At 34.6% G+C, this 12,124-nt stretch overlaps 1 protein-coding gene across 50 annotated transcripts in view; it reads right to left on the reverse strand.

The window, feature by feature from the left end:
• The window catches only part of EFCAB13 (EF-hand calcium binding domain 13), a 79,416-nt gene that overhangs the window by 52,159 nt on the left and 15,133 nt on the right, over positions 1-12,124 (reverse strand). For 12 of the 50 annotated variants that reach the window (XM_054671279.2, XM_054671285.2, XM_016931583.4 and 9 more), the window contains 4 exons: positions 8,739-8,850; positions 6,479-6,609; positions 5,672-5,754; positions 768-842 (listed from right to left, as the gene is read on the reverse strand). In XM_054671279.2, the coding sequence (XP_054527254.1) occupies positions 768-842; positions 5,672-5,754; positions 6,479-6,609; positions 8,739-8,850 (401 nt within the window). Of the gene's footprint in view, positions 1-767; positions 843-1,030; positions 1,670-2,214; positions 5,886-6,478; positions 6,610-8,738; positions 8,851-9,275; positions 9,386-12,124 lie in introns of those variants that run through there. The other 38 variants (XM_054671282.2, XM_054671290.2, XM_054671281.2 and 35 more) reach the window with 11 other exon arrangements.

Genomic DNA, 12,124 nt, shown 5'->3' on the forward strand with positions numbered 1-12,124 from the left:
AAGAATTGCTAACATCAGGTCATGAACACCACAGATTTCATGTTTTTGGAGGTACTGTTTCTACCATTAATACGAATACCCTTTCCAACCACTTTATTTATAATGTATAGGTAATGTAAACTAAAGGTTACTAGGAGACCCATAAGTATCTGAAATTTTTAGGAAGAGATACAAACAAGACTCCTGGCAAAAGGAAGAAAGTACTGTTAAGGATGAAGAAGAAAACAGATGAGAGATTTCAACAGAAAACACACACACACACACACACACACACACACACACACACAAACAAAGGCGTGGGAGTAATAATTATATTGGCATGTATGGAGATTTATGACTAACGAGTATGTGGTTCTTGCCTGGGAAAGGTTCTGTGATAAAGGGAAGAGTGGTGAACAAAATTATGAAGGGGTGAGGAGGCTAAGCATGAGAGTTTGGCCTCTATAGACTCATTTGATAATAGGAAGAGCATCTAAATTCTTGAGCAGGAAAATGACATGGTGAAAATAGTATTTTAAGAGAATTAGTCTAGCAGTTAATGTGCAGGAAAACTAGAGATTAGAGATAGAATGTTTGAATATTGGGGCAGTATAATCCAGGTTTTGTAATGCCTTTTATGACAAAATTCACTCCTCATTTTTCTCAGCCTACACTAGTGGGAGATTTGTAAAATATAAATTAATTCATATATAAAATACCACCCCTCCCAACCCCAAAATCAGTTACAAAAGTATTATCTTCTATACTTTTGAAGAAGTCTTTTTTACCTGGATTCTGAGAGACCAAATAAGAAACATCAGCCACAGCTTTAAGGAAATTTGAAAAATCCAGCATTCCATTAACTATAAAAATGGTTCCAAAACAGAAGTGAAAAAAACTCCATCAGCAAACATTATTAGCAAACTCACTAAGAACATAAGATAAAAGTGGCAACTAAAAATGTAAATAGAATTAACTAATGACATTAGAATACTATTATCTATACACAGAGCAGTCGACATTATATATAGAATGTAAAAAGAATATTTACCAGAAAAAAATTTACATATTGTAATTAGGTAGTAAATAGTGTTCCAGCAGTAATAAGAATGCTATGGGACTAGTACTGTAGATACTGCAGTGCTCTTTGCTCAAGACTAATTTTTATATTTGTAGTTCTTCAAGATTCTTCAAGTTAAATAACTGAATTCATCTTCTCCTGTCATTAAATAAACAAGCCCAACTTTGACAGGGTTTATTTACATCAGTGATGTTATCTATGTCACGAAGAAAACAAGTATAAATCTATATTTCAATTTAATGTCATCTGAGCAGAAATAGCCTATAGAGGAATACTTCAGTGCTTCCAATTGTCTGCAGAGGAAATGACAAGGCTTGGTTGTTCTCACTTCCATACCACAGAAGCACTTTCTCCAATACTGAAAAGTCTATCAAGTTGTCTGTCTCCACTTCTTCAGTGTAACAACTTGAGAGTGGGTTCTCCTTTCTTTCAAAAACAGTGAAACATCTGTCCAAATTTTAATGAACTACTTTGACTTGTTTTCTGATATTGTTGTGACTTTGGGTTGGCAAAGATCTTTTAGATAAGATATCAAAAGCAATTCATGAAAGAAAAAATTGCAGACTGGACTTCATCAAAAGTATGAATTTTTCCTTTTCTAAAAACATTCTTAAGAGAATAAAAAGACAAGCAACAGAATGGAATAAAATATCTACAAATCACATATCCAATAAAGGACTTATATTCAGAATATATAAAGAATCTCAAAATACAATAATAAGAACACAATTTTTCAATGGGCAAAAAATATACAAATGGCAAACAAGCACATGAAAAGATATTCAACATTATTTAATCATTCAGGAAATGCAAATTAAAACCACAATCAGATAATAACTGTATATCTATTAGAACAACCATAATTTTTTTTTTATTATACTTTAAGTTTTAGGGTACATGTGCACATTGTGCAGGTTAGTTACATATGTATACATGTGCCATGCTGGTGCGCTGCACCCACTAACTCGTCATCTAGCATTAGGTATATCTCCCAATGCTATCCCTCCCCCCTCCCCCCTCCCCACCACAGTCCCCAGAGTGTGATATTCCCCTTCCTGTGTCCATGTGATCTCATTGTAGAACAACCATAATTTTTAAAGGCTGATCAATTCAAGGGTGGCAAGAGCATACAAAAAAAGCAGTATACAACAATATGAATAAATCTTAGTCATATAATATTACGGGAAAAAACAAAAGATTATATACATCATGAAAAACTGTTTACTAAAGTTTTTTAAACAACTAAAATTTTTGAACTATTTTACAAAAATACCTATCCATAACAATAATACTATTTAAACAGAAAAATAAGAGAATAATGAATATAGGATTCAAGATAATTCTTACCTCAGGTTGGGGAAAACAGAATAATAGGTTGCTTAGGAAAGTTTACAGTTGGATGTAAATTATTGACAAGGTCCTACTTTTTATTTTGGGTGGTTGGGTCAAGTATTTATTACATTATTTAAATTACGTAACTAAATAAGATTAGACCATGCGTGGAACAATAATGAGAATACGCCATAATCCAGTCTAGTAATTAATCAATCCAATTACATAAACCTGAGGCCAATTTTCAATATCATTATTGTAAGTAATGTTCTTGTAACATGTAAAAATGTTTTGTAACATACAATATGACCAAAAATGATGTTTTTACAATATATTTTAAGGTTTAGCTTTCCTATCATTTGTAATTAATCTGACAAACATATTTATGATTGCAGACCCTTAAACTAATACTGAAAAGATAAAACTTAACCATCAATATCAACAGTCTTTAGTGCCTGTCGCATTTCTAAATCACTTATAGAAATTCTCAAGATGCAAAGGATCACTGGAAGATCATTCACATAAATCTTACCACTTCGAATTTTACTAAAAATTTTACAGGCTTTATGAAGTGCTGCACACACATAACAAAACATTTAGTTAATTAATCAAAAAGAATAATTATCCTTATTCCCCCCACTCTCAAAAAAATAATAATCACTAAAAAGGGAGCCAATCTGTGTTTTCAGCCTTTCAAACTTGTTTCTTTTTTACCCCACCCTCTTCAATCTTTTAATATTCAAATCTTTCAACCTGTTTCCTAAAGAACTTTCAGAAACTGTCAGACAAGTCACACAAGGGCACATAGGCAAAGGCTTCCACAACTTGCCCTAGGAATGGTAAATTTTTCCCCTGTGTTCCCATAGCACTTACTATGTATCTCAGTGAAAGCCCTTGGTATTATGATTGCTTGCATGTCAATATCCCTCACTAAACTGTCAGCTTCTATGGAGCAAGATTTTTCATTCTTCTGTTTCTAGTGCCTAATTAAGAAATTCTCAAAAAAATGTCTATTGAACTGAATTTTTTGGTTCAGTGGATACTACACTTTATTTTCAGAAAAGAGGCAATTGATGATAGTGCTGTTTTTGTTTGTCTTTTTAGAGCCAGAGTTTCTCTGTTGCCCAGGCTGGAATGCAGTAGTGCGATCATGGCTCACTGCAGTCTCAAACTCCTGTCGCGAAATCCTGGGCTTAAACAATCCTCCTACCTCAGCCTCTCCAGTAGCTAGGACTACAGCTGTGTGCCAACATGCCCAACTAATTTTTTGTTTTTGTTATTTTTTGTAGACATGGGATCTCACTATATTGCCCAGGCCGGTCTTGAACTCCTGGTCTCAAATGATCCTCCCACATTGGCCTTCCGCAGTGCTGGGAATACAGGCATGAGCCACCTCACCTAGCCCTAACAGTGATAAATACAAAATAATGACTAAAGAGTTGATAATAATGGCTTTAATAAAATAAGTTTTAGTAGAATTTTGGAGGTGGAAGCCAGATTTCCATGAAATGGGAAGTGAGAAAATTCAGCAACTAATGAAAACAACTCCTTCAAAAGGCTTCTCTGAAAAAATATTGAGTATAAAATTAGCAAAGCATAGGCCTTGAGAAAGCAGAAGAAAATCAAGAAATGAAAGGATTATCTGGTGAAAGGGCACCTTTTCCAATGAGACAAGATGAAAGGATATGAATGTTGTTTGTAGGTAAGAATATCAAGGAGTTTAGGAAGCTTCCCAACAGCCCTTACTAACTCTCCATGAAAAAGCAAAGCCACATGATCCAGTAATCCCACTTCTGGGTATTTATCCAAAAGAATTAAAACCAGGATTTTGAAGAGACAGTAGTACTCCCCTGTTCACTGCAGTACTATTCACAATAGCCAACCTATGGAAAACAATCTAAATATCTGTGGAAACAACCTAAATGTCAGATAAATGGGGGGGGGTGAAGTACGTTATATACATATGACAGAATATCAATCAGCCTTTAAAAAGAAGAAAATCCTGTAATATGTAATAACATGAATGAATATGAAGGACGTTATGCTAAGTGAAATAAGCCAGTTACAGAAGGACAAATACTACAGAATTCCAATTATATAAAGCATCTAAAATAGTCAAACTTACGGAACAAAGAATAGAATTGTAGTTGCCTGGAGCAGGGGGTATGAGGAAATAGTGAGTTGCTAATCAGTGAGTATAAAATTTCAGTTACACAAGATGAATAAGTTCTATAGAAATACTGTACAATATTGTGCCTATAGATAAGAATAACTTACATTTTAAAAATCTGTTAAGAGGGTAGATCTCATGTTAAATATTTTTACCACAATAAAATTTTTTTCAAAAGAAATAGGGGAGAAAAGATTCAGTTTCATAGATTTCAGACTAGCAAGTTTTAATTTTATTTTAATTAAGTAAAACATTTTTAAATGTTTAAAGTTGGATAGGTGACATAATTGAGTATTTGAGGAGAGTAGTGAAGGTTTGGAATAGATACCAAAGGAAACAGGAGAGATCACACCAAAACTTAAAGGGAATACCAACTGGTGCTAAGGGCAGCTGAGGTTGGAAATCATACAATCATAGTGGCATCAAATGGAGAGGTCAAGGAAATAAAATTCTAAATAAAAAGAGCTGGAAGTGTAAGAGATTGTGAGTGAAGAATAAGACATTGAAGTCTGAGATTTTCACATAATGACAATGTGTAATTTGTGGCCATCAGTGTTGGTCAGGGGAATCAAGGTAAAATTATTGGTTTTGAACGTGTGAAGCTCCAGAAGTATGAGTCACCCATTTGGACACTAAGATACACAATATGACAACCAGAGTTAAGGTAAAAGGAAAACTAAGTGAAATTATTCCATAAGTATAAAGGAGAAACCCAAGATACGGGAGAGGTCAGTGTCATGAAGGAGTGAAGGGTAGTATAAGCCTTAATATTAAGATACCAAAGACTAAATTCCAGTGATATCAGTGACTCCAGCACTTACTAATTTATCCATGGGATGTAATATGCAGACATTTTTCCAAAAAATACATTTGAACTAGTATAAGCTGCATATTATATTTTCCCTATCTTACCAATACAACCAAAGATATTTATGGATTAAACTACCTACTTTTGCTTCCTCACAGCCCGCAGCATTTGCCATATCATGTATTGTCAGTTGATACCATAAGCCATTAGGAGTAGATGAAGAGGCACTAACTGCTGAAACAATTCCTAAAAAGCACATAACCAGGAAATGTATTCAAGAAATTTAAGAACCTCTTATTACCACTTAATTCTTTTGAGTGTAAATATCCATGGGTTACTTCATCATATAATGTCATGTAGAGGTTAGACAGCATTTCTTTTTCCCTGTCAAAGAAACAGCCATATTAGAAAGTGGCAATGAAAATATGCAAATTCCATTTTAAAATATTAGCAAACTTACCAATAGTCTGAGATTCATAAGAACCTTTCTTGAAGAACTGTCCAAGTTATGGAAAATTCCATATTCTTCACTTCAGAAGTCTCACCTTATTTCTTTTCGAGATATTTTTCTATAAAGCAGAATTCACCCTAGTCTGCAAATAGTGCCCATGACCTACTATCCTTCGACTGTGGTCCAATTTTTCCTATTCTTAATCCAAGTCACGGCAAATTTTTAAGAAAGTTATTATAATAAAGCAAACAAGAACATCTTTAAACAGCCAAAGAATCTCAGATTCCATCACCTATCAGGAAAAATGTCTGGAAAAGATGATTTATCTAATACTATAACATGTAAATTGCTGAAATCATATAATGTTAGTGTTGGAAGACATCTTAAGAGTTCATTTAGTACAAGATCCTTATACAGATGTGGAAAGTGATGCCCAGAGATGTAAATTTTACAAAAGTCTAAGCATGTTAGGTCAATCAGGACTCAAATCTAAGTCTTCCAATTCCATATACAGTGCTCTTATCTCTACACAATCCTAACAGCATAATTAGCATAAACTACTTCATATTCTTTATGTGGAAGGGATAAATGATTCTGGAGGGAAACACCCAAGTCTGAACCCAACATTTAAAAAATAGAGTACAAGGATTTAAATACCGAGTAATTGCAGAAGATGTACAAAGAGGTGATGAAGTCTTGTGAACGCTGTACTGATTCGGCAACTTGCATAAAGAGTTTTCTTTCCTTGTCACCTTCTCCTTTGACAGCTTCAGAAAAGGAGGGATAATCTAGAGCCAAATGCAAGTATGTTGGTGCCTGAGGTGAGTGACACTGGTAATTCAGCATTTTTGGATGATACAACTCTTAAAAGATAATTAATCATACCTTGGCTCCTCATTAATTATGCTTCTGGTGTAAAATTGCCTTTTGTAATTAAATTACATTTAATATAAACTAAAATTTTAATAAACTATGCAATGTTCTTTTGCAAAGCCATGGTTTTCTTAAGTATGCAGTTAATCATGTCATTAATACTTGGTAAATATATAGTAATGGGTTTTACAAAGCAGGGAAAACCTATGGTATAGAGAGAACAAAAAGACTCAGCCACCAGACTCTAGGCTACATATAAAGGCTTTGACTTAAGTGCAATGTGGAGAATCAACACAGTTATTCAAATGATACAGGTAATTTTGTTTTCGATTATCCCTATCATTGAGTAGATTATCCACTTAAGATTGCATGTATAAACATGATTCCAAAAAGGCAAGTACTAGGTGGATAGGAAAGTAGCACTTCAGAAAAATAAGAATTCTAATTACAGGTGTCTTCACTTTTACATGGAACCCTGAGCATTGAGTTTTAATGACCATGCAAGATGTGGAAAAAAGACTCTCACGTTACACAAGATTGACAGGAATTGGTACTGAGATGCCACACGGAACCAAAATCTTCAAAAGACAATGTTTTCAGCAAGAGTGGGGAAGGAAAAAACTTATTCCCCAGAGAAAAAGTATGATTAAAACATGTCTCTATCCCAGCTCCAGGTTAGAAAAAAAGAAAGACTATTCCTCCTGATTAGTCATAATCATAACTCTACATACATGAGTTTGGAACTCAAATCTACACTAAATATATGGGCCAGGGAAACAGAAACCAAAAAATTCATTTAAAATGACCTCAGATTTGTAACACTTCTGAAGTGCATGGCAAAGACAAAAGCAAATTTTCTTTTTAAAAATTCTCTTGAAGAAGGGCAAACTGAAGATTCCCACAGATTTAGATCAACTATATATGAAAGAATGTACAAAATATATATAACACCCAAAGAACAAGTTAACATGAGTGAGAATCAGACAAAACAACAAACACAACATTTAGATCCCCCAAGAATTTCATACAGTGAATTGATCAGATACCAATCTTGAAATAACTATAGAATATGAGCAAAAAACATGACACAGGGCATATTTTAAGAACCATCAAATAAAATTTCTGGAGGTAAAAAATAGAATCACTGAAATTAAAATCTCAGAGGAAAGGTTAAACTATAGATTAGATTCAGCTAGATAAAGAATAAGTGAACTAGAAAGTAGATGGGGAGAAATTACCAAGAACAAAATAGAGAGACAGAATAGACAAAAAATATGAAGCAATATTAAAGAATATAGAAAACAGGATGACAAAATCTAATACACATCTAATAGAAGATACAAAGGGACAGTAAAGAGATTGAAAGAGGGGAAATACTCTAAAAGATAACATATTAGAATTTTCCAGAATTGAAGAAAGGCATGCATTCTCAGATTTAAGAAGCACAGCAAATACTAAGACAGAGGGGAAAAAAGGATATATACCTCTAAGTATACCATAGTGAGTGACTACACAAAAAGATATTCCATGTTCTAATATCTGAAACCTGTGAATGTCACCTTATTTGGAGAAAATGTATTTGCAGATGTAATCAAGTTAAGATCTTGAAATGAAATATACAATGACAGACGTGCTTGTAAGAGAAAGGAAGGAGATGAGATACAGACACAGGAAAAGAGGCCATGTGAAGACTCATGGGAAGATGGAGGCAGAGATTGGAGTTATGCTGCCACAAACCAAAGAACACCTAGGGTTCCTGTTAAAAAAGCAAAAATGTTAGCAGAGAGCACAGTAAAAAAGACAAAAAATAAGTTTAATAGGGAAAAAATGCAAATTTTTCATAAATTCCTGAAAAGATTCCTTGTTCTATTTTTTTTTAAGGAGAAGAAAAAGGAGAATTAAGAACAGAAGAGGAGGAGCAAGACCAGGTAGTGATATTTAAGACTGTGACATTTCAACACTTGGACTAAAAAATATAAGGGAATGTTTGAGGGCTAAGGAAAATACTTGAAGGTAAAAGAAAAATTTCCAAATCTTTATTTACCTCAGTTCTTTTACTGTGCTGTTGTACTTGTAAACTCTTTCTCCCAACTTTTTTTTCTCCTGAAAAATCAGAGGACTTTTCTTCTCCACAAAGGATTATTGATGTTTCAAATCTAAATGACACAGAAATTGGAATCATTCTTGACTTTCTTTTTGCTTTTTCTTATTCTTTTCAACTTTTAATTATGGAAATTTTCTAACATATACAAAAGTATACAGAATCCCATTACCCAGTTTCAACAGTGGTCAATCCTATTCCATCTATATCCCATCCCTGTTCCCATCCCTTATTATTTTTGAAAAAAATCACAGTATATTATTTCCATCTGTAAAGATTTTAATAGAAATCTCTACAAGGTGTCTTTTTTTGTAGAGATTGGGCTGGGTACGGAGGTGCACACCTGTAATCCCAGAACTTTGAGAGGCTAAGGTGGGCAGATTGCTTGAGGTCAGAAGTTCAAGACCAGCCTGGCAAACATGGTGAAACCCCATCTCTACTAAAAATACCAAAAAAATAGACAGACGTTGTGACACATGCCTGTAATCCCAGCTACTCAGGAGGCTGAGGCATAAGAATCGCTTGAACCTGGGAAGTGAGCTGAGATTGAGCCACTGCACTCCAGCCTGGGTGACACAGCAAGACTCCATCTCAAAAACAAAACAAAACAAAAAACACCATATGACAGCTAAAAATTAACAATTTCTTAATATCATCAAATATACAGGCACCATTCACATTTCCAGTTGTCTTGTAAATGTCATAAAATTTTTTAACATTTTGCATCAGGACTCAATAAAATCCCAGCATCATAATTGACTGAAATGTCTTTTTAACTTCTTTTCATCTATAAGTTCTCCTTCTATACCTTTTATTATCATTATAATTATTATTACTAGGTCATTCATCCTGTAGATTTTCCACAGTCAGGATTTTCCTGATTGTATCACCATGGTTGTAGGATTCTAGAGGCTTGAACATATTAACATTCAATAGTTGAGGGAGATGCAAAACCACTCTCTAGGTGGTGACGTTATTCCATCAGGAAGCACATAATGTCCAATTGGCTATTTGTGGTATTAGCAGCTACTTATACATAATAGATCCAGTAAATCATGAGAGACTGGCTGGGTATGGTAGCTCATGCCTGTAATCACAGCACTTTGGGAAGCCAAGGTGGGCAAATCACCTGAGGTTGGGAGTTCGGGACTAGCCTGGACAATATGATGAAACCCCGTCTCTACTAAAAAAAAAAAAAAAAAAAAAATTAGCCAGGTGTGGTGGTGCACGCCTGTAGTTCCAGCTACTCAGGAGGCTGAGGCAGGAGAATTGCTTGAACCTGGGAGGCAGAGGTTGCGAGCCAAGATCGCATCACTGCACTCCAGCCTGGGTGACAGGGCAAGACTCTGTCTCAAAAATAAATAAATAAAAATAAAAATAATAAATCATGAGAGACTGCAAAGTGGTTATATTATAAATCTATCATTCCTTCAATCATTAGCTAGAATATTTCTTTTTTGTATGTGTAGAGATGGGATCTTGCTAAGTTGCCCAGACTGGAGTACAGTGACTATTCACAGGTGTGATTATAATAGACACTACAGTTTCAAACTCCCAGGCTCAAGTGATTGCCCCACCTCAGCCTCCTGAGTACTGAATTATAGGCACACACCACAATGCCTGGCTGCTAGAATATTTCTACAAATAGAAACTTTCTCTCATGTACTATTGGGTTGCCTAGTGGTACCAGTTCATATAGAAAGGCAAGATATAGACAGATTCAACTGACTTTAAAAAAAAAAAAGAACAAGAAAGAAAGAAAGGTAAGATAATTGCTCTATTGTTTTCCTTTATTTACCACTTTTCATAACAAAGACTTGGCTCACTTGTAACCTCTAAAAATGACAAAATAATTTTATACCATTTTGAACGCATAGACTTAAATATATTTGATGCAGTTTAATTCCCTGAAATTATTATACTTATTGATGCTCTAATTTTCTCATCTTTTATAGGAAAAGGTGGGAGACTCTTCCAGTAGGCTCTTGAGTCCTTCTGATGAATCCCTGATAGCAGTCTTTTTTATTAATAGTTTCCTTATCTCCGGAAGACAAGATGTTCCAGGCTTACTTTACATTTCCTTTCACAGACATGCAATCAGCATTTCTCTAAAGAGCCTTTTAATAAGAAATGGTATTTCAAGACTAAAGTTTGGGCACTAGAAGCTGAACTTCTTTTTAATCAACATTCTTCTTTCTTATTGTTTGGTTTTCTCTTATTTCTCCTTTTTCCTCTTCTTATTGGACTGTCAAAAACCTTTTTTTTTTTTTTTTTGAGATGGAGTCTCACTCTGTTGCCCAGGCTAAAAGCACAGTGGTACGATCTCAAGACCTTTCATAACACAAACATTCCACAAACCAGGGGTCCCCAAACTCTGGCCCATGAACCAAAACTCGTCTGCACAGTAGGAGGTAAGTGGCTGGCGAGTAAGCATTACCACCTGAGCTCCATCTCCTGTCAGATCAGCAGCGGCATTAGATTCTCATAGGGACACAAACCCTATTGTGAACTGTGCATGCAAGGGATCTAGGTTTTGCCTCCTTATGAGAGACTAATGCCTGATGATCTTCTGAGGTGGAACAGTTTCATCCAGAAACCACCCCTGCCTCCTCCCCATCCCCTCGTCCATGGAAAAATTATCTCCCATTAAACTGGTCCCTAGTGCCAAAAAGTCTGGAGACCACTGCCATAAACTACACAACAATAAGATAAAATGTAATTATGAATTACATTTGAATTAAATTTTAGAAGAGAAGACACATACTCTTAGAAAGTGCTTCAAGTAATCTAGGGTAGACTTAAATTTCAAGAACAACCCATCAGGACAGTGACTAACTAGATTATATCTACAACAGCTTCAGGTGAACTCAGCCCTAAGCAAAACTGTGACATAAAAAAATATATTATAATTCATGCCACTCCCTTTCTTTAGCAAGTACCTTGGCCTTTTTTTCCAATTTTATTTATTTATTTTATTTTAAATTGATAGACAAAATTATATATATTTATTGTTTCTTAAATTTATTTTTAATTGACAAATAAAATTGTATGTATTTATGGTGTACCCTGCTCTTTTTTTACTGACTTATTTCTCCAAGAAAAAGTATCTTGCTTTTTTGACACACTATCCCTTTAAATCCAATCTCCCAAATTCATACCCTGTGAACCCCCATACTTTGCTCTTCACTTCCCTGAAGCTGCCATATGATTAGATCCCTCTGCAGTCCTCTAGTCTCAAAGCAAGGACTTTCAACTATTTTGCCTATGACCCACAGTCAAAAGTAAATTTTCTACTGAGGTACAATATACATATACAGAGATAAGAGGTG

This window comes from Pan troglodytes, chromosome 19 (assembly GCF_028858775.2).
Source record: "Pan troglodytes isolate AG18354 chromosome 19, NHGRI_mPanTro3-v2.0_pri, whole genome shotgun sequence".
NCBI classification, from domain to species: Eukaryota; Metazoa; Chordata; class Mammalia; order Primates; family Hominidae; genus Pan; species Pan troglodytes.